The 21,914-nt window shown below is 53.1% G+C and overlaps 3 protein-coding genes across 7 annotated transcripts in view; 2 read left to right on the top strand and 1 right to left on the bottom strand.

The window, feature by feature from the left end:
- The first annotated feature begins 179 nt into the window (after positions 1-179).
- TMEM88 (transmembrane protein 88) lies at positions 180-1,260 on the top strand. Its single transcript, XM_049637054.1, has 2 exons — positions 180-457; positions 574-1,260. The coding sequence occupies exons 1-2, from the start codon at positions 245-247 to the stop codon at positions 841-843; spliced, it is 483 nt and encodes a 160-aa protein (XP_049493011.1). The 5' UTR covers positions 180-244; the 3' UTR covers positions 844-1,260.
- Positions 1,261-1,722: 462 nt separating this feature from the next.
- LOC125927029 (cytochrome b5 domain-containing protein 1) lies at positions 1,723-4,720 on the top strand. 5 transcript variants are annotated; one of them, XM_049637047.1, is made up of 5 exons: positions 1,723-1,811; positions 3,091-3,344; positions 3,452-3,528; positions 3,671-3,889; positions 4,456-4,720. In XM_049637047.1, the coding sequence occupies exons 2-5, from the start codon at positions 3,161-3,163 to the stop codon at positions 4,684-4,686; spliced, it is 711 nt and encodes a 236-aa protein (XP_049493004.1). In that variant the 5' UTR covers positions 1,723-1,811; positions 3,091-3,160; the 3' UTR covers positions 4,687-4,720. The 5 variants fall into 5 exon arrangements, with proteins under 5 accessions (XP_049493004.1, XP_049493001.1, XP_049493003.1 ...); XM_049637044.1 differs by having other exon boundaries at positions 1,727-1,811; positions 2,897-3,344; XM_049637046.1 differs by having other exon boundaries at positions 1,730-1,811; positions 3,088-3,344.
- Positions 1,801-21,914, bottom strand: part of NAA38 (N-alpha-acetyltransferase 38, NatC auxiliary subunit) — a 25,850-nt gene continuing 5,736 nt past the window's right edge. Inside the window, exons 2-4 of the mRNA XM_049637056.1 lie at positions 2,457-2,794; positions 2,094-2,277; positions 1,801-1,957 (exon numbers count right to left, since the gene is read on the bottom strand). Of these exons, the coding sequence (XP_049493013.1) occupies positions 1,845-1,957; positions 2,094-2,277; positions 2,457-2,537 (378 nt within the window). The 5' untranslated portion in view covers positions 2,538-2,794 and the 3' untranslated portion in view covers positions 1,801-1,844. The remainder of the gene's footprint in view (positions 1,958-2,093; positions 2,278-2,456; positions 2,795-21,914) is intronic.

The raw sequence follows: 21,914 nt of genomic DNA, 5'->3' as shown, positions 1-21,914 counted from the left end.
TTGGGGGGAGGGCTGCCCGGCGGGGCCTCCCGCGCAGACCCCGGCGGGGCGAGCCCCTCCCCGAGGCGCCTGTGGAATGTCCAGCGCGCCGGTCCGCTCCTCGGTCTGGGGTGGGGGGGGGGGGGGGCCCGCCCCCGGAGCCGCATTCCAGGATAGGGGGGGGGGGGGAGAGGCCGGGCCGGGGGAGGGGCAGGAAAGAGGGCTATAAGGGCCGCGGCCCAGGCGGGCGGGAGCCAGGCCGACCATGGCGGATGTCCCCGGGGCGCAGCGAGCGGCTCCGGGCGGCGGCGGCCCGGAGCCCCGGGACCCCCTGGACTGCTGGGCCTGCGCCGTGCTGGTCACGGCCCAGAATCTGCTGGTAGCGGCCTTCAACCTCCTCCTGCTGGCGCTCGTGCTGGGGACCATCCTGCTGCCTGCTGTCACCATGCTGGGCTTCGGCTTCCTCTGCCACTCCCAGGTGAGCGTGCGCCCCGAGGTGCGCGGGTGACCGCGGACCCCGGTGCTGGAGGCGGCGGTGGGGTCCGTGGGCCCGGGCCGCTCGGCTCGGGCCCGACGCCGGTTCTGCTCCCACAGTTCCTGCGCTCCCAGGCGCCGCCTTGCACGGCGCACCTGCGGGACCCGGGCTTCACGGCCCTGCTGGTCACCGGATTCCTGCTCCTCGTGCCGCTGCTCGTGCTCGCCCTGGCCAGCTACCGCCGCCTTTGCCTGCGCCTCCGCCTGGCCGACTGCCTCGTGCCCTACAGCCGAGCCCTTTACCGGCGCCGGCGCGCCCCGCAGCCGCGGCCAACCCGGGCCTCACCAGGGTCCCAGGCCGGCTCCACATCAGGGAAGGTCTGGGTCTGAGAACCCTTGAGTCGGGAAGTACCTTCACGACCGCACCCGCTTCCAGTCGCCCCAAGGACTTGAAGCCCGCGGGTCTCCCGACCTTCCCCGTCCCCACCCCTGCCCCAGCCGGGTCCCAGCATCCCCTTGGGCGAACCGGAGCATCTGTGGACCCAAAGCTGGCGGAAATCCGCCACGCCCCGGAAAACCCACTTTCTTACTACCTACATCTGAATCCTGGACATCTGGGCTGGGCCCTGTGCACATCACCACTCCACCCCCAGCCCTCCCCGCCTCCCACCATTCGGACGAACCTCGCGTCCTCCTTTCCCGGTGCAGCTCCTCTAGTATTTACGGGCTGGGGGGCGAGGTTCGAGGGGTAAGGAGTGACCCCACATCAATAAAGAATTGATGAACTGAATGCGCTGCTTGGGATCCTGGGAACAGTGAGACGGCACAGATTCTATCACCCCCGCGCGATGCCCAGGAGCAGGAAACATGGGGCGGGGGGAGGGGGAGGGGGAGGGGGGGGGGCTCAACAGCGCATCCTTCAGCCTCCTGGCCTTCCCTTATCGCATTAGCCCGTTCTTCCTGGCCAGACCCCAGAGCTCTCTCTGTCCCTGACCCTGAAGTCACCTCTCCATCAATAGAGAGGAGAGGGCCCAGCCTCTGTCGCCTGCCCTGCTCCCCTTGGGGACCCGAGCCCGTTCTCTGACCCCAGCTTGGAGGAACTCGGTGTTGCCAGGCCGGGGAGGGAAACAATGGGCCTTCCGGAGCAGGATGACACCCCCTCCAGTCACAATTCTGGAGCAGCAGCGTGGGAGGGAAGATGGAGGGGCCCACCCTGGGGCCTGTTAGTCCTTAGCTCATCCCCACCCCCGAACCCCGGGGAACCTTTGGCACCCCCGGACGCCCAGGCTGGGTGAAGGAGGGCTGAGAGCGCTCCCGACGTCCCAGCTACACTCGGACACGAGCCACTTCGTTTACAGGTTTAATGGTCTGAAAAGCCTGCGCGATCGCGGTCAGAGATAGGGAGGCCCTGCCAGGCTCTCTCTTTGCACCTCAATAGAAACGATGTGGTGGCCGGGTACCATGGCCAGGCCCAGCACACGGGGTTCTCCCGCAGAGAAGGAATCTGGAAAGAAGGGTCAGAGCATCAGGGAGGCAGGCCAGCGTCGGTCCCGCCCCTTCTAGTCCCAGAAAACTGGGGTGCAGCGGGTGGGGGGGGGTGCCTCGCGGTGAGGGCTCCGCCGCATTCCCCGGGCACTGACCCGACGGTTTGAGGAACTCCTGCGCCGAGCCCAGGATGACATTGCAGTCGCGGTCGGTGCACAAGAAGCAGCCGACCAGGGTCCGTCCATCTGTCATGCGAATGCGCATAGTCTTGTTGAGCAGCGCCTCCAGCTGCTGCCGGGCCCGCGCAGCCGGCGAGTCCTCGCGCTCCCCGTCTGAGTCCTGCGCGGGGCGGGACACGCGCTGAGACTGCGCCGCCCACCCACGGAACCACAGCTCCCGACAGCCCGCGGGGCGCTCACACCAAGCCCAGAGGCTGCCGGGAGCTGCAGTTCCCCCTTCCGTCCCCCCATCTTGCTCCCCGGCTGCCCCTCAATCCCGGCACTCGAGCCCGCGCTAACCCCGGCGCTGGAGCTGCTTTGACGCCGGCTGCAACAACCGTTCTCCTCGCGTAGCAGCATGGTTGGTCCGGCTCCGGCCATTTGCCCCCGGGCCTCCTGAGGGCCCTTCAACTTCTTAAGAACCTTTCGGGTCCGGTGGTCTGAGATCTCGCGAGTGCTCCCGACCTCTCTTCTTTCGCGAGATCACCTCTCCTCCTCTTAGTCTCCTGGGCAACTGCAGAGATCTCGCGAGCTTCTCTTCTCCGACGCTGAGGCTCGCTGAGGTCTATGGCGCCGGATGTCTTAACATATCGCGAGGAGTTTTGCCTCTTTAGTTTTAGACCTAGCCGTTAGGGACCCTGGAATTAGCGAGAATACCTTTTTTCGTAATCGCACTCCACCCCACCCTCCCTTGCTTTTGCTGCCTCGCGAGACAGTCAGTCCTAAATATCCCTTTGTAGCCCAGACCACTCTGAAAACGGAAGGTGTTCGCTTTCGCCCGGAACCCTTGAGCACGCAGCCCGATCCCTTGAAAGCCAGATTCGGACTACGTTTCCCGTGAGCACGCGCAGCCCACGCTCCGCCTCCTTACCCGCGCAGTGTTTGATCTCGGTGGCCGGTGGCCGGAGAGGGACAATGGTTTCCATGTCAGCAGATAAACGCGCTCGCGAGGGGGAAGAGATGCAGTGAGTGAGAGCGTGTCGAGAGCGACGAAGCAACGGGAGATGGTGGCCGATAGTGCAAGAGCCATGCCGCGCCGAGGCCTAGTGGCCGGGCCAGACTTTGAGTTTTTCCTGCGTCGGTATTTCACGCCGGCCGAGGTGGCCCAACACAACCGGCCGGAAGACCTTTGGGTATCTTACCTGGGATCCGTGTACGACCTGACACCGTTGGCTCAGGAGTATAAGGGTAGGGGCCGTGCTCTGGGCCAAGGCCAGGGCGTACGTTGCGGGGGGGGGGGGGGGCGGTGCCCCGTTCTTGGGTGGCTAGCATTGACTGCGGCCGCTCCTTCCCAGGAGACCTGCTGCTAAAACCCATCATAGAAGTCGCAGGCCAGGACATCAGCCACTGGTTCGATCCGAAGACCAGAGACGTGAGTTCTGCTGGAACCCGGGGTTGGGGGCGGGGGGGGGGGGGAGGGACACCGGAGAGCGGGGGGGGGAGGAGAAGCCGGGGCGGGCCGGGGTCGGCGATGGTGACTGCTCCGAGGCCCCTCCCCGAACCCCGCTTTAAAGATCCGCAAGCACATAGACCCGCTGACCGGCACCCTGAGATACCGCACCCCCTGGGGCCGCTTTCTGCACGTCCCGCCGCAGCTGCCCCGTTCCGACTGGGCCAATGATTTCGGGAAGCCCTGGTGGCAGGGGTCGCGTTATGAGGTGGGGCGGCTGTCCGCCAAGACCCGGAACATCCGCATCATTAACACGCTCACATCGCAGGAGCACATGCTGGAGGTGAGAACCGGTGCCTGAGGGCAGGTCGCAGGGGACCGGGGAAGCCCAGCAAATCGCCAAGGAGATCTTCGGGCCCTTAGATCTCCATGGCCAGTGGGAGCAGCGTTTTCTCCCCCTCCAGGGGCAGACGGGGGAGAGCAGACCACCTAGGTCTCCAGGGTGGGGAATCGGAGGCGTGGCCAGATCACGGGGTACATAAGCCCGGGGCACAGTTCAGGCACCTCAGTGACGACGGTCCTGAGAAGCTCTTACGGTGCTGTGTTTGGGATAGTGACTGTAAGCAGACTCTCTTATTAGTGTCCTCGATTGTAGGGGTGAGGGGAGGCAGCAGTGACTGTGACCCTTTAAGGCTGTTTGTTAGAAGTGGCTGCCATAAGGACCGTAACGCTTGGCGGCCGTTCACCGCATGCTTCCTCTCGGGGACCGTGAAGTGCCTAAAAATACGGTCTACCAAGGGAGGCTCTCTGATCCCAGCTCCGTCATCTTTTGGGCTCCTGGCCTTTGTTTGGGGGCGTGTGCGTTCATTCCAGAATTCCGGGGGTGGGGGGTGCTTTCATGTTCTGCAGGTGGGGGCCCTGGAGTCGATGTGGGAAATCCTACACCGCTATCTCCCCTATAACGCACATGCTGCCAGCTATACGTGGAAATATGAGGGGAAGAACCTGAACATGGATCATACCCTGGAACAGAACGGGATCCGGGATGAGGACGACGAATTTGACTATCTCAGTATGGACGGTGCACCTTATACACCCGCGATACTGCTGTACTTCAACGATGACCTCACAGAACTGTAGGAAGGGAGATATATGCTCACGTAGACTTAAGATATATTCTGAGTTTGGCTGCTTCTGTGTCCTGTAGGAAAAGAGGTGGGTGTGGCAGTGCTGGAGCCAGACCCCCTTTCTGTTCCGGCCGCTGGCCTGTGGTTCCCCATGTGTCTCTGAGGTGTACGAGTCCCGTTTCCCAGGCCCACTACACTTTGCTCTGAGAAAGTCGGAGAGCACGCGAGAAGCGCATGAATTGATTCCCAGGAACGATCCGGAAGGTGCGGGATCTCGGATTAGGGAGACGTAGAAGGGGTCAGTCAGAGCTCAGGCGGAACTGTCCGACGGTCAGAGAGAGAGAGGTCCCCCATGGGGATGAGCGACGGAAGAACCTCGTGGCAGCGATGGAGACGGGCCGGGCCGCAGGGAGACAGGACCTTCCCCAGGCGGGAGCAGGAAGTGTCGGTCACTGGCCAAACAAAACTGCCTTATTTCCCTTCTGAAGAGCAGTTGGCAGTCGCAACCCAAAGGGAAGAAAGGAAGCGAGCGGTTAGCAGGTAATTCAGGCTAGATCTTACGCTACGGGCTTCGTTTGCCCTGCTTAATACGACGACCCTGTAAGAGGGACACCATCACCGTAAGGCTTTGGAAGCTTAGAAAGACTTTTTGTCCCCGTTTGGCTTTGTTAAGCGATTGATGAACCTGGCGGCATCCCAGCTAGCGAGTGGAGGGGAGCTCCCTAGGCTCGGCAAGGTTTAGTGGCACGAAGGCACACTACTTAGTGGCTGGGGGACAAACTCGAGAGAGCATCCCACCGTCGAGGCTTGCTGGAGGGGCAGGACGCCGAAGCCCTATTGTGTGGTTTGGTTGGTTCCTGCAGTTACGGTCTTTGGAAGGGAGTCAGCAGAGTTCTGCAGGGGCCGAGCGGAGGCAGGGGGGAGGCAGGGAGGGCTGCCAGCTGAGCAGGAGCTATTGAGGCTGCTTCCTGGTTGATCCCACAGCAAAATTTTCTTCTTTTTTAGAGGAGAAGAGGTAGATGCGGACCGGCCGCAGGGAAAACGAGTGGAGGAAGGGCCTGTAGATGGGGGACAAAAAGCAGGCAATCATGACGGGCCTGGGCCCCTCAGGGAAGGAAAGAATGTCTGCCTTGCAAGATGGCAAGCCTTACAACAGTAATCTAGAGAGGAGCTAATGAGGTCAGGAAACTCATGTGACCAAGGGACAGCCAGCGTGGCGGGGGAGCAGTGGCCAGATGTGTCCCCTTCAACCTCAGCAGGGGCGGGGAACGAGAATGACAGACCGGTGGGCTTCCTGATGGTCACAGGCCCAAAAGAACTGGGGAGAGGTGCGTGCACCTGCTGGCCAGGGGTGCCGGGGCCCGAGCAGGGGACCGTGAGGCGCTGGGCGGGCCGCCGAGGTGCTTTCTGAGGGGCTGGCTGGGAAAGGCACGGACGCAGGTGGAGACAGGTGCTGGCCTCGGCCCTTTCTGAGCTCCCCGTGAGACCGAGGGCCTCCGCTCAGTCCCACGTAATGCGAGAGGGGCCATGAAGTATCCGGGTCTTTCTGATGTTTGGTCCACTCTGGGGTTGTTTCACATGCGTCCAGTTAAACCGACGCCTCAAGAACCCGAGCCAAGCGGCTGCCCTGGGGCCTGTGCCTCCGGGAGGGGCCCACACCTGCCCCCCTTCCAGAGTCCCCTACCTCAGTGTCTCCTGCCAGAAGCACACGCCTCTCCTCGCACCCTGGTCACTCTGCAAGTCATTCCCAGCTCCTAAATGTCCCTGGAATCCATCCTCTTTCTGCTTCTGCCCCCACACACCACAGTCTGAGTGAGCTCTGGAAACCAGACCGAGGCCTCTGGCTTTCCCCCTTCAGATTCTTCAGCGGCTTCCGGTTGCTTTGGGAATAAAGCCCTCTAAGTGCAAAGATGCTGTGTAAGCCGGCTTCTGGCCACCTGGCAAGTCTCACCTTTGTTCCGTGTTCCAGCTGCACAGCTGTCTCGCGGTCCGTGAAACGTGCGCCTGCCCCAGAACCTTCACGCATGCCGTTCCCTCTGCCTGCACACCCTTCCATCTCCCACCTAGCTGAATCCTCAGTGGTTCTTCCTCAGGAGAGCTTCTGGGGTTTCTTGGTGTTGAAAGCAAGACTCTGCCCGATCATTTCTTAACGCCACACACATTTCAGAGTACTTCCTACAGTTTAAACTTTGAAATTATGGATGCAGTTGGCTGGCTGGCAGCTAGAGAGTAGGGACCATGTATGTCCACCCTGTTCACCGCTGTGTTCCCGGTGCTGGGCACACAGTTGCTGCTCAATAAATTTTGATGGTATGACCTCAAATGTTGAGTGAATTCATCCGTCTGGAATAACTAGTGGATGGGAAGTTGTGTCCTGGGAGGCAAGTGAGGCCACCTCCAGCCACAGGCTTCTGTCCTGGCTCCCTTGGAACCAAGCCCAAGCCCTAGGGGCCTTCTCACCAGATTTGGGGGGAAACCTGTCATTCCCGCGGACGCCACCAGGTGGCCGTACTCGCCTACGGAGTCGGCGGCGGGGGCGGGGCGGCTAAGGGAGGGAAAACCCTCGCAAGTTCTAAAAAGGTTACAATGAAAGGCGGCCCCGCCGGAATTTATAGGTGGGAGGGAGGGATCAGAAAAGAAGTTAAAACCACATGGCTACTATTTTATTAGCTTTGGGTTTACTCCTGTTCTAGATTTTTTCCACAAGCTCATGCCAGGAAAGGAGGGACAGCCCAAGGTGGGGGTCTGATTACAGGGGTGGGTGTGCTCGGTAGATCGCAGAGCTGCGGAAGGGATCGACACCCCACGTTTCAGAGAGAATACGGCACACGGGTTTATTAACACGTATGGGCTTTAGCGCGGACGCGAGTAAAGTTTTTCACGAGGCACCACTTGGTTCTCTAAATACCCAAGGCTGGGTATTTGCGGGAGGAGTGTGTAAATAACGCCTGGGCCTAAAATCTAGAAAGTAAATAGCACTGAGTGTAGGGTCCAAGTCCTCTCCTGGCGACCTCTTTGGTTGTGGAGGGAGGCGGGGGTGGGGGGGGGGGGGGGGGGAAGGGGGGTGAAGGCAGAATACCGAAAGGAAAGCTGCCTGTCCTCAGGAAACCACAACAGACTCAAAGGACTCAATGGGCAAGTTTCCCCTGAGCCCTGCTCCCTAAACGCATAGCACCAAGGATAATAAAGACCCGGGTGTCCCCGCAGGGAGCCTGCCCACTCAGTGGGAAAAAAGACACACACGTGCACACACACACACACACACACACACGGAAAGATAAATGAAAACAGTACATGATAAAGGACCAAATTATGGCACAGAAAAAGTTTCCACCCTCCTGGCAAATCGCACGTGGATTCTTAACCTGGATCTCCAGAAGGGCAGAGGTAGTTTCTAAATATGGTGGGGTGGGTGTGCGTGCGTGCGTGTGTTTGCACGTGCGTGCAAGCTCAGATACGTATTATTTTGGAGAAGGGTGGGTGCTATAACTTCCATCGGTCTCAAAAGGGCCCGACCCCCGCCCCTGAAATAGTACCCCCCCCCTCCCCCCGAAAGACCTCCGGAAGCGAAATAGCAGAGGCGGGGATAACCACGTGGTCCCGGGATTCCGGCCACCTGTCTCCACGCTCATCTGTTACACCTGTGTTGCCGCGGTCGCCAAGCCCAACGCCGTAACCCCTCGGGGCTAAGTTTATGGCCAGTCCCAAACATCTTCCTACCGTCCCGAATTCTGATCTGGACGGACCTCGGGGCTGAGTGGGGGGATCTACCCTTCAGGCTTGAGCCTAACGCCCAGTCATGACGTCAGAACGAGTTCAATGCTCCCAGCCCGCCCAGCGAGTTTAGGTCAACCACACGGAGGTGTTGATACTGGGAGAACGGCCGCTTGCTGACAGAGCAGCGAGCGCGCGTGGAGGGGTTGGTGGTAGAGAAGCAGAGTTTGAAGCCTGGACCATCCTGAAAGTCGAAGGCTAGGCATTCCAAATACGAACAGGTACGCCGCCCGAGCACCGGGTCCTCTAGGCATAAGGGAAACAAAACGACAACAACCGTAAAGCTGTGCGTGAGTATGTGAAGGGAGGTCGCCTAAGAGGGGTCAGGGGGAAAGAAGGCCGAGATGAGGAGCAAGGCGGTGGAGAGAGTGCTGGAATGAAGGCCCCCTCCCCCTGGGAATGGCTCAGTGGCCGCCTTTTGGAAGCTTGCGGCTTGGTGGGAACTCGGGTGTCCAGCGTCCGTCTGACCGAGTCACCCCTGTCTGTATCCGCCACGGCCACGTCGTGCCTGGCACAGAGGGGTAATGCCTACCTGCTCCAGGAATTAACCGTACACGTGATCCCTGCTATCTGACATGTGTGAACCCAGGACCCGAACAGACCCACATGATGTGATGTCCCCTGCCACTTGCCGGCTCCGTGTGGGGGGAGCCTGCGAGCCGTGGACAGTAACACCTGTGCTCATCAATGGCGCCCGCCCTCCTGTAAGGAGGCTGACATATCCCCCTTGTCCTTTATCTATGTCTTTTTAGGTTTTATTTTGTATTTGAGAGAGAGAGAGCAAGCAAGCAGGGGAGGGACAGAGAGACGGAGACAGAATCCCAAGCAGGCTCCAGGCTCTGGGCTGTCAGCACAGAGCCCCACGTGAGGTTAGAACCCGTGAGCAGTGAGGTCATGACCCGAGCCGAAGTCAGTAGCTTAACCATCTGAGCCACCCAGGCGCCCCATCCCCTTGACCTCAGAGGACAGCCTGGAGAGAACGTATTTGGCTGCGTATCACAGGAGGTCGACAGCCGGGGCCTAACTACAAAGAGTGAGTTTCTCTCAAACGCTGAGTCTGTGGTGTCGTAATTCTGCGGGCCGGGTCATCGGGGTCTCCGGGAGCTCTTCTGTCGTTCTCGGGGTCATCACCTTTCTGCCGCTCTACCGCTAGCCTGCGCGGTGGGCAGGAAGGAGGAAAAGGGAAGGAAGATCGCGTCTCTATCGAAGCAAACATCTGACCTTTGGCCGCAGCTCACGGGTAGGAAGCGCACTCCACAGGGGACCCTTGGCTGCAAGGGAGCCGGGACGCCGTGTTTTCTACTGACGTCCACGACACGGGCGGGGAGCACCACCCTGGACGGAGGGCACGGATACCGGGTAGGAACCAGTGATCCTCCCGCAGTCACGCTCAGGCGCTGTATTCATCCATTCGTTAGCCAAAAACCAATGTCGTTGTGCCAGGTACTGTCTGGGGTCTTGGGGACACAGAAGGGAACGAGGCAGGCGAGGCTCCTGCTTCACTGGGACTTAACGATCTGGAGGGATAAACGGTGAGCAAAGGACAAGATCGTCTCAGATGGTACTAAGAGCTATATGCTAGGTACGCCTGTGCTCACACACGCACAAACATATATAAATACACACACGCACACGTGTGCTAAAAGTACTATAAGAACAGAGACGCCAGGGGCAGCTGGGTGGCTCAGTCGGTTCAGCGTCCGACTTCAGCTCAGGTCACGATCTCAGGGATCGTGGGTTCGGGCCCCGTGTCGGGCTCTGCGCTGACAGCTCAGAGCCTGGAGCCTTTCTCAGATTCTGTCTCCCTCTCCCTCTGCCCCTCCCCTGCTGATGCTCTGTCTCTCTCGAAAAAATAAACATTAAAAAAAAAATTTGAAAGCCCTCGCCTCAAATCCAAGGGCAGGGCACCGGCCTCACTCCTCAGAGGGAAGAGGGGTAAAGTTACATGGTAGTAAAAGCATGTTGGGTGTGGGACATTACAGTGGCCATTTTGGGGGTAACCCTTACCCTTGTCCGGGAGGCCCTGCAGGCCCAGGCTCTTGTGTCCCGAGTTGGCCTTTCACTTTCGGGCCCCTCCCACCCCCACGCAAGCTCTCTCCTGTCAGGGCCTCCATGTCTGTTGTCCTCAGCATGGAACATTCCACCCACCGCTCAATGTCTGGCCAGCTCCCGCCCCTCAGGGTCTCTGCCTAAGTGTCACTTTCTCAGGGAAGTCTTTCCCGATCCCTTCAAATATGGTAAATATTTCATCGCACCGTCTCGGGTTGCCTCGCAATGAAAGTACTCAGTGTTTCATTCACTGTTTAACGTCCGTTCCCCCTCCCTTCTTAGACTCTAAGCTCCGGGAGGGCAGGCATCCTGTCTCTTATCTGCCGCTAAACACGCAGCTCCTCCTCGCTCAGTGCTCAGCCCAGGGCAGTTACTCAAAGTTCAGAAAATGAACAAATGGGTGAAAAATGCCTCGGGGGACGTCGCAGCCCAGTCTGGGGAGGTCAGTGGAGGCTTTCTGGAGAGGCGTCTCCTCCGGCCGAGACCTGAAGGACCAGGACGAGGGAGCCGAGGGAGGAGGCAGGGGAGGGTAAGGAGAGTGGGGAGGACAGGCTTCCCGTGAGGAATAAATAGCACAAACACTGCAGAGTTGGGGGTGGGGGGGTGCAGAGAGCTCAGGAACAGAAGGCAAAGCTAAGAGACAGGAGGCGGGGGAGGGTGGGCGACGAGGGGTGTCGAGGCCAGACCAGGTCGAGGGAGGCTTTGTGCACCTGGCTGTTTGTGTGCTGAGATATAGTTCACACACGATACAGTTGCACGCCTTTCCGAGCGTGCAAGTCAGGGTTCAGGGTTTTCCAGGGAGAACGGCACGATCAGACTTGCGTTTTAAAGACGTGACTTGCCTACAACGTCCAGAGAATGGACTGGAGGGGAAAGAGGGACAGGAGAAGAGGGGAGACGGGAGCCCACGCCACTGCCGCGGTCCAGGAGGGACATGGGGGTGGCTGGGACGGAGTGGCGCTGGAGGTCAGAGAAGACGGACTGAAGACAGAATTGTGCGGCTCAATAATTTCCCGGGAGCGCGTCTGGGGCAGAGGGAGGAGACAGGGGAGGATGATGAGTGTGCGGGTGGACAAGGGGCTCCGACTGGGGAAGAAGGGGGTGTGTGGTGAGCCGGTGTCGGGGGGTAACTCTGGGGCGCAGATGCAGATGTCCCGATCTCCCTGGCTGCGTGGCTCTGGGCTAGACTCATCGGTGTGGGGATTGTCAGCTGAGTCACTGTTGCCAGATTCAGGGGTGAAGTCACCTTGAGGAATGACGGCGAGGGGCCGGGGGCGGGGGAGGAAGAGACCCAGAAGGAAGAGCCAGAGCGGCGAGAGTGACCGCGGAAAATGGCGCCATGGAAGCCAAAGAGAGTATCTGATGGGGGGTTGGGGTAAACAGTGTGAAACGTTCCACCACGGAGATCAAGGCGAGGACTTGATTGTTGATTGTCCCTGGAGGGAACAAGCAGCAAAATAGGAGTCCGGCTACGGTTGGATGAGGCGTGAACGGCCCGGGGGCGGAAGGAAGCCGACCACGGAAGGCTCTGTGACCATGCACAAAATGCGTTCCTGTCTTGAGATTACGTTTCTTTAACTGTAAACTATGAACAGTAGAAATAAGGTTTCGCCAAGGATAACAGGCATGCGCCAGGGCGCGGTCCCTCCGAGCGGGAGATCAGAGAAGGTAAGGTATGGAAATGTGCCCAGCAGCACGAAAGGCCCTTTGAACAGGCACCCCAAAATGTGAGTCGTCTCTTCCTTTCCTTGTGCCAGCCGCTATATATTTAGTAACACACGCTTCCTGTGGGATTTCCTGAGACTCGGCATTATTCAGCATCCAGGTGACCTCTGTCAAGTTCAGGGCATGGGTCGACCGTATCTGCGACTCACATTTGGCTGCCAGCCCAACAAAAGTGTGCCTCCATTAGGAGAACTGGGTCCAATGACCCGTGGATTGTCTCCTATGGTTCCCGAGCGGGGCTTATGTCTGGGAAGCGGGACAGAGCCCGGATGGGGGCCAGCTGTCGGGCGCAAGAGAACTAGAACCAGCCCTTTGCTCCCTCAGTTTAAGGGAGGTGCCGTTCATACCTCAGGTCGCCCACGCTGTCACCTTCAGTCACCTCCAGTGAACCTCTTAGAAGTGAGAAAGGGCCAACAATGTGACTGTTTAGAATACTAGCTCCCAACTATCGAGTGTCTTCGAGTCAGCACTTTCTTAAGTGAGCTCACGGAATCCTCACCACGACCAGGTGAGGGAGGCAGGGGTACCCTGCCTCACAGATGCGGGGCTGAGACCTGAGGGCTAAGGAGTTTGCCCGAGGTCACGTAGTGAATGGAAGAACTCGGGACACCAGGTGCTACCTGACCCCAAAGCTCAAATTCTCACGGGGTTAGGGGTGGACAACTTCATTCCTTGGCTCTGGAATACATTTTTGGAGTTACACAGTTTGGGGATGTAGAATCTTTAAAAAAAACAAAAAACAAAAAACAAGTGATTTTAAGTTGCCAATCGTATCTAATTTAGTCTAAAATTAAAATGACCCTCATTCAGAGAGCTAGATGGCGAGAAGGCCCACGAACGGGCCAAGGGGCAGGAGAAAGCCGGCTTGGGGTCAGCATATACCATGGCAAATCTAGAATCTGAGAGACAGTCAGCCAGGAAAGGTGCCAGGGCAATTCTGCTCCAACAGCCAGGGCTTGACATGACATGGCATTCGCAGCCGGCCAGCCAAGGCACAAGCGTTAAGAAATTGTTAAAAGGGAAGCGTCAAAAGGGAAGAAAGGTTTGGTTTTTGTCGTTTCATACAGGACCATTCCGTTTCCATCACGGTGGTCAATCAAAGCAGGTCTAAAGGAAGCAGAGAAGGGAAAGACAATGATTTGTGGGAAAGACAAAGAGCAAGGGAGAGGATTTAGCTAAAAAGCCAGCAATTGGGGCGCCTGGGTGTCTCAGTCGGTTGGGCGTCCGACTTCGGCTCAGGTCATGATATCTCACAGCCCGTGAGTTCGAGCCCCGCGTCGGGCTCTGTGCTGACACCTCGGAGCCTGGAGGCTGCTTCGGATTCTGTGTCTTCCTCTCTCTCTGATGCTCCCCTACTCACACACTCTCTCGCTCTCAAAAATAAACACTAAAGAAAAATTGTTTTTAAAAAAGCCAGCAATCGAAGTAGAGGCAGATGTGAGATCACAGAAGGCAAGCAAAGACCACTTCCAGAAGGGCGTAGCGAGTTAAGAACTCAGAAACAGCCTCTCTGTCGGCAACCAGGAGGCTGTGGATAGTCTGGTGGCAGTGGCTTCAGAGGACCTGGAAAGCGAGAGTGGTCAAGTAGGACAAAGAGGATGCAGCGAAATACACAGGCTTCGTGCCCATGTCTCCGGGGAGCCCTCTCTGATGTTCTGTCTCCGGGAGAGAGCTGATAAGGTCTCCTGCCGGAGCGGAAGGTGGAGGAGGTGTGGCAAATGTGAGGAGGCTTTGGAAAAGTGGCCACGGAGACCTGAAAGAAAGCGGACTAGGGAAAAGGATTTCTGAGCCGGGACGCCGGTGGGCACGGTCGTGGTGTTCTCTTCAGCAGCACTCTGCACGCTGGGTGTGAGGGTCACAGTTAGAGGTGCGCGGGCAGAGGCTCAGGAGAGGACACGACACTGGCTGAGATGACAGACCACAGACTCTACGTTGGACAGGGAAGGAGGTGAGGACCCGGTAGAGCCCGATGAGGGAGGGACTAGAGTGTCTTATGGGTCCAAGAACAACAGAGAAATGAGCTAGAGGGACAGAAAGTTGTGGGCAGTGCGGGGGCTTGAACCCCGTTATTTCAGAAGATGTAAGTCCTGAGCCACCTCCACCGGTGTGGAATGGACAGAAAGGCCTCTGGTCAGGGAGTCAGGGGCAGGACTGAGCCCGTGTGAGTCTGTAGTGAGTGAGGGGAAGGATGAGGGCAAGCAGATGCAGCCTGAGAGTGAAGTTCAGGGCTATACAGCCCATAGGAGCCTTGGACAGGGGCCTGTCACCTGACATGGGGGAAGCTGGGATCAACCGCTGGTGAAAAGAAATAGATTCCTTTACGTATGTGGTTTCCAGACTTATCTGCCACGTCACCAAACTTTGTGACCAAATATTTGATCCATTCTCCTATCTTCTCTCTTTCCATATACTTTTAATTTTTTTTAAGCTTAGTTTTCTTTTTCATTGCAGAACATGTGTTCTTTACAGAAAATTCCAGGTAGGCAAGCATAAAGATGTCAAAACAAAAGCACTCTTATTCCTATCACTCAGCAGAAACCAGTGTGAACATCTCAACCACTTCCTCCTAGTACTTTCCTATCTGGCTGCGATTATACTACACGTATGACTTTATATTGCTTTATGCAACTAACATTAGATCTTAAGTTGTTAAAAAGGAATCAGGATAGAAGAACAGTGGTTTTCTCTAGAAGGGGCACAGACTGGGAAGACGCTGGAAACTTCTACGGTGGTAGACATATATATTAAACAAATTTTTTTAATGTTTGTTTCTGAGAGAGAGAGAGAGGGAGAGAGAGACAGAGTACGAGTGGGGGAGGGGCCGAGAGAGAGGGAGACACAGAATCGGAAGCAGGCTCCAGGCTCCGAGCTGTCAGCACAGAGCCTGATGCGGGGCTCGAACTCACAAACCATGAGATCATGACCTGAGCTGAAGTTGGACACTTAACCAACTGGTGCTGGCGCTTGACGTATTTTACATCTTTACCTTGCTGGTGTTCATACAAGAGTACGCGTATGTAAAAACTCAAAATGTACACCTCAAAAAAACCCCAACCAAACAAAAAACAAAAAGAAATTAGATCATAAGCATTTGCTCGTGCCATTTCGTCAATGTGGAAAAAGGTTAACAATCACCAAATCTAGAAGAGTATACAGGTATCAACAACACAAGAAATGACGGGTGTTGGCGAGGGTCTGGAAAAAGGGGAACCCTCATGCACTGTTGGTGGGTGTGCACACTGATTCAGCCACTCTGGAAAACAGTATGAAGGTTCCTCAGAAAGTTAAAAATAGAACTATCCTACCATCCAGCAATTGCACTGCTAGGTATTTACCCGAAGAATACAAAAATGCTAATTCAAAGGAATCCAATAAATCCAATACCCCGAAGTTTAGAGCAGCATTATCTACAATAGCCAAACTATGGAAGCAACCCAAGTGTCCATCGACTGATGAATGGGTAAAGAAGATGTGGTACAGGGGCGCCTGGGTGGCTCAGTCGGTTAAGCGTCCGACTTCAGCTCAGGTCACGATCTCGCGGTCCGTGAGTTCGAGCCCCGGGTCAGGCTCTGTGCTGACAGCTCAGAGCCTGGAGCCCGTTTCAGATTCTGTGTCTCCCTCTCTCTGACCCTTCCCCGTTCATGCTCTGTCTCTCTCTGTCTCAAAAATAAATAAACGTTAAAAAAAAATTTAAAAAGAAGATGTGGTACATTGTAGATACAATGGAATATTACTCAGCCATAAAAAAGAAGGAAATCTTCCCACTGGCAATGAAATGGATGGGGCTAGAAAGTATTATGCTAAGCAAAATAAGTCAGTCAGAGAAAGACAAATACCGTATGATTTCACTCCTATGTGGAATTAAAAAACAAAAACAAATGAGCAAAGGGGAAAAAGAGAGGCAAACCGGGAACCACACGCTCAACTGTGGAGAACACACTGTTGGTTCCCACAGGGGAGGGGGATGGGGGTGTGTGTGAAAGGGGTGATGGGGGTTAAGGAATGCAATTGTGACGAGCACAGGGTGATGTACGGAAGTGTTGAACGACTATACCGCACACCTGAAGTTAGTATCACACTATCCTGGAATTTAAATTAAAACTTAAAAAACAAAAAAGAGTACACGGGGGTCCACAGCACTCCTTCAATTTTTCTGTTGGTTTCCTTCCCACCTCGACTCACCCGGTATCCTGAATTTTATGTCATTATTTCCTTGCTTTTTCTTTGCGATTAGTTCCCTTCCACCTAATTGGAAAAACTGGAAAATTTTCAAACCTACAGAAAAGTTGAAGGAGGGCTGTGGACACCTGCATACTCTCTTTGTTCGTTTCGTAAGTTCAAAAGGTTGATGTAACATAACATCAACCACGAAGAATATTATAATGAACACGTGTGTCCATCATCTGGTTTAGTAAATATAACAATAGTCATATTTTTTAAAGCCTCGTCTGATCTTCTTTTGAACTTATGAAATAGTTCTCAATAATAGGTAAAAATTTTAAAAACCTCCATAACATTTTAATGGTTTCTAAAAATTTACCCATAAAATTCATGATTTCTTTTGAAAAACATTTTTTAATGTTTTTGAGAGAGAGAGACAGAATCCGAAGCAGGCTCCAGGCTCCGAGCTGTCAGCACAGAGCTCGATGTGGGGCTCAAACTCACGAACTGTGACGTCGTGACCTGAGCTGAAGTTGGACACTTAACCAACTGAGCCACCCAGGCTCCCCTAAAATTCATGATTTCAAAGTGTACAGGTCAGAAGCTCTCAGTATAAGGTTTACAAGATTGCAGGGTTGTCACCACTACCTAATTCCAGAACATTTTCATCATATGCAAAAAGAAATCTCATACCCACTGGCAGTCATTTCCCCATTTCTTCTCCCCTCAAATTCTGGTCAATCACTAATCTGTTTCCTGTCTCTGTGAATTGATCTAATTCTGGGCATTTCATGTAAGTAGAATCATACAGTAAGTGGCCTTTCGTATCTAGTTTCTTGCACTCAGCATGATGTCGGCTAAGTTCTTCCATGTTGTCGTGTTTATCCCTACCTCACTCCTTTTTATGGCTGAATAATATTCTACCGTATGGATATACTGCCCTTTGCTTATCCATTCATCGGCTGATGGGCATCTGGGTTGTTTCCACTTTGGGGTTATGATGAATAATGCTCCCACAAAGATTCACATGCAAGTTGTGGTGGGGACACACATTTCAATTCTCCTGGGTGTACACCTAAGATTGAAATTGCTGGGTCGTACGGTAACTCTGTAGTTCGTGTTTTGAGGATCGGTCGGCGATCTTCTTGCCCTCCAGGAAGCACCTGGCGATACTGGTCACGCTTCCTTCCAGAAACTGTCTCCTTTTTCCACGATAACACTATCTGGTGCACCTACCACTCTAACAACTTCTGTTTCTTCCTTTGGCTTCTCTTCTCCCCTGCCCATTCTTCAAAGTACCCCCAAGTTCTGGCCTCTACTCTTCACTTGATGTGCTAACCATTCTTACTGTTTAAAGAGGTACCAACACCTCCTAGAACTTTCTACCATGAACTTACCCCCCCCCCCAGCCTGATGGGGTCAACATACTACTCGCTAAGTACTTTCTCAATCAACATAGACCGCCCTTCTTCCCTCTATCTGCTCCAAATTTTAGTGATCTTTTGGGGCCTACTTCAAATACAACTACACACGAAAGTTCTTCAGTGATCCCCCTCTCCCTACCAAGATCTTTCTTCTCTGAATTCTCAGATTTTATAGCCCATAGCAATTATCACGACTGCATATTGTTGATTAGTGTTTCTGATCTCAAAGGTCTCTCCTCCCTCCACCCCGCTGATCCTTTGGTCACTAAAAAATTTCCAGGCTGCTTTAAAAGATGTACAGTGAAAAAATAAGCTTTCCAGTGTAACTACTACAGTTTCTCGTATATTCTTCCAGGAATATTCCCCAGATATTTACATATCTTTTTCTTTCATCAATGCTATCATTATAAATATGTTCTTCTATACCTTTCCTTTCTTCTCTTTGTACCCCAATTAGTTTTTTTCTTAATTTTTTAATGTTTGTTTAGTTTTGAGAGAGAGAGAGAGAGAGAGAGAGCATGAAGAGGGGAGGGGCAGGGAGAGAGGGAAACATAGAATCTAAAGCAGGCTCCAGGCTCAGCTGTCAGCACACAGCCCGATGCGGGGCTCGAATTCACGGACCATGAGACCATGACCTGAGCCGAAGTCGGACGCTTAACTGAGTCCCCCAGGCGCCTCTACCTCAGTTAGTTTTTAAACTAGAACTGCACTAATGTTTTCAAAAGTTTAATTTCCATTACATCCGCTGATTATACTTTGCTTATGTATTTTTCTCCTCAAAAAACTAGATTAGTGAAGAATAATTTCTTTACAGAAATCATACTACTTTTTAAGCCATTTGGTTTCATTTGCTAAGGTGATCACGAGGCTACTTAAATTTGTTTACACAAACAATAAATATTTTCTCATTGTAAAAGTTCAGAATTCTTTTAAAAAATTTTTTTTTCTTAAACATTTATTTATTATTGAGAGACAGAGAGACACAGAGCATGAGCAGGGGAGGGTCAGAGAGAGGGGGAGACACAGAATCTGAAGTAGGCTCCAGGCTCTGAGCTGTCAGCACAGAGCCCAAAGCAGGGCTCGAACTCATGAACTGTGAGATCATGACCTGAGCCGAAGTCAGTCACTTAACCCACTAAGCCACCCAGGCACCCCTAAAAATTCAGAATTCTAAATAGAGGTAAATATTCCCCTTGACTACTCTTTCCCAAAAGTGGCCACTATTCCCTATTTGATATGTCTAGAATTAAAAAAAAAATTTTTTTAACATTTATTTTTGAGAGACAGAGTGCAAGCAGGGGAGGGGCAGAGAGAGAGGGAGACACAGAATCTGAAGCAGGCTCCAGACTCTGAGCTGTCAGCACAGAGCCCGACGCGGGGCTTGAACCCACAAACAGTGAGATCATGACCTGAGCCGAAGTCAGATGCTCAACTGAATGAGCCACCCAGGTGCCCCTGTCCAGAATTTTTAATTTATAGATAGGTTAGATATAGATAGGTTAAATAGATAGGCATTTATAGATAGGTTAGATAGATAGATGACAGATAGATAGAAACGTATCTGTAGAAACATACAGCATTTTGTTTCTTTGAACATAAACTAAATGATATGATAATGTATATATAGTTCTGCAGCTTGCTTTTTGCCATTCAGTAGTAAAGAATCTTACCACATACATGTAAATCGTTTTCTTCTTTTTTTTTAATTTTTTTACATTTATTTATTTTTGATAGAGACAGAGCACAAGTGGGGGAGGGGCAGAGAGAGAAGGAGACAGAATCCGAAGCAGGCTGTCAGCACAGAGTCCGACGCGGGGCTTGAACTCACAAACTGCGAGATCATGATCTGAGCCGAAGTCGGACGCTTAACCGACTGAGCCACCCGGACGCCCCGTTTTCTTAATTTCTTAATTGCCGTTTTCTCATATTTCTTAATTGACTTAGCTGGTCCTCACTGTTGGAGATCTGGGGCATCTCCAATGTTTTGCTATTCTAAGCGACGCTGTAATGAATATGTCTGCATGTTTGACCTTATATACACCCAAGTGCGAGGACTGTTTCTCAGGGTAGATGGTAGGAGGTGGAATTCTGTGTCAGAAAACATGTAACTTTGCAAGTGTCCTAGAGGGGCAGCTGGCTGGCTCAGTCAGGAGTCAGTGTCATGAGTTTGAGCCCCACGTTGGGCAGACACATTATGAAGGAGGAGGAGGAGGAGGAGGAAAATGAGGAGGAGGGGGGAGGGGGGGAGGAGGTGGGGGAAAGTAGCGGCGGCAGCAGCACAAAAGTGTACTAGATACAACTGAATGGACTATTGCCAGTTCTGGTACAGTTGTAACAGGTAGTAAGTCATATACGTGGCCATCACTTTCACGTATTAGCTCCTTTAAAACCCAAGGGCATCTCATTGGCCTTGACGTCGTCTCGTCTCGTATATAGTAGAAAGAACACCAGACTAGAAACTGGAAGATAGGCTCGAGTCCTGGTTCCGTCCCTACCAACCAACTTGATCCTAGGCACTCCTTTCAACATCTGGGCCCCCGTTTCTGCATCTACAAAATTAGATGGAAGCTCTGTTTCCTAAAATATGGTACCTACACCATCGGTAGTGGGCAAGATGCTGTTATTTTCCCTGATTTTTGTTTTAATAATGACTTGTATTTTAAACTAAGTTAAGGAGGCGCCTGGGTGGCTCAATCGGTTAAGCGTCCGACTTCGGCTCAGGTCACGATCTCACGGTTCGTGAGTTCGAGCCCCGCGTCGGGCTCTGTGCTGACAGCTCAGAGCCTGGAGCCCGTTTCAGATTCTGTGCCTCCCTCTCTCTCTGACCCTCCCCCATTCATGCTCTGTCTGTCTCTGTCTCAAAAATAAATAAACGTTAAAAAAAAAATTTAAACTAAGTTAGGAAGTGATTACCCCATCGAATCAAGGATTTTATAGATATTATTTCTCAGTAATATGAAATTTACTTTTTTTTAATTTATTTTTTTTAATGTTTACTTATTTTTGAGACAGAGAGACAGAGCATGAACAGGGAGGGGCAGAGAGAGAGGGAGACACAGAATCTGAAACAGGCTCCAGGCTCTGAGCTGTCAGCACAGAGCCCGACGCGGGGCTCGAACTCACGGATCGTGAGATCGTGACCTGAGCCGAAGTCGGACGCTTAACCGACCGAACCACCCAGGCGCCCCTGAAATTTACTTTTTAAAGGGTATTTGTTTGGGGCGTCTGGCTGGCTCGGTTGGAAAAGCACATGACTTGTGATCTTGGGGTTGTGAGTTGGGAGCCCCATGTTGGGTACAGAGATTACTAAAAAAAATAATAATAATAAATAATAGAAAAAATTTAAAGGACATCTGTTTAACTTAAAAGTGAACTGGCTTGAAGGAAAATAGCCTGCATCTAACAGTGTAGGTGGTCGGCAAATAGGGCACATCATGAATAGGATACATTAAGAACTGAAGTTTCTTTCTTTGCCAAATCAAGACGTTAAAGCTGTAGGTCCCAGGGGCGCCTGGGTGGCTCAGTCGGCTGAGCATCAGCTTCGGCTCGGGTCACCATCTCGTGGTTCGTGGGTTTGAGCCCCACATCGGGCTCTGCACTGACAGCTCGGGGCCTGGAGCCTGCTTTGGATTCTGTGTCTCCTTCTCTCTCCGCCCCTCCCCAACTTGCGCGTGCGCTCTCTCTCCAAAAATAAATAAATGTTAAAAAAAAATTTTTAAAGCCCTAGATCCCAGACTTTTGGATTTCAATAACCAGAAAAAATGGAAAAAGAAAAAGTTAGTGATCAACATGGAGTTGCTGACTTTTTATTGTCCTAAACACATCAATGACAACAACAAATATATGCCCATCACCATTATTTAAGACAGATATTTAAAATGTTTTGGATTATAAAACAAGTACATGTTGAAAAATTCTCCAGTTGCACAGAAGTATGAAAAGTCATTCCCTTTCTCTGCCTTCATAACATCTATTGTGGACCTCCTTCCATTAGAAAGGACATTTTTAACAAATTTATAATTAAATACATAAGCATGCAGATATGTAACATATTAATACATATGTTAGTATATGTATTAATAGTATATTATATAGTATATTATATATA

Source organism: Panthera uncia, chromosome E1 (genome assembly GCF_023721935.1).
Source record: "Panthera uncia isolate 11264 chromosome E1, Puncia_PCG_1.0, whole genome shotgun sequence".
Lineage (NCBI taxonomy): Eukaryota > Metazoa > Chordata > Mammalia > Carnivora > Felidae > Panthera > Panthera uncia.
This window is presented reverse-complemented; position numbering and strand designations above follow the sequence as displayed.

Bases quoted from the DNA above. Each gene is read 5' to 3' on its own strand.
- TMEM88 (XM_049637054.1), top strand. From the start codon at position 245: ATGGCGGATGTCCCCGGGGCGCAGCGAGCGGCTCCGGGCGGCGGCGGC. The intron at 458-573 runs GTGAGCGTGCGC...CTGCTCCCACAG, and splicing joins GCTTCCTCTGCCACTCCCAG to TTCCTGCGCTCCCAGGCGCC.
- LOC125927029 (XM_049637047.1), top strand. From the start codon at position 3,161: ATGGTGGCCGATAGTGCAAGAGCCATGCCGCGCCGAGGCCTAGTGGCC. The intron at 3,345-3,451 runs GTAGGGGCCGTG...GCTCCTTCCCAG, and splicing joins GTTGGCTCAGGAGTATAAGG to GAGACCTGCTGCTAAAACCC. The intron at 3,529-3,670 runs GTGAGTTCTGCT...CCCGCTTTAAAG, and splicing joins TCGATCCGAAGACCAGAGAC to ATCCGCAAGCACATAGACCC.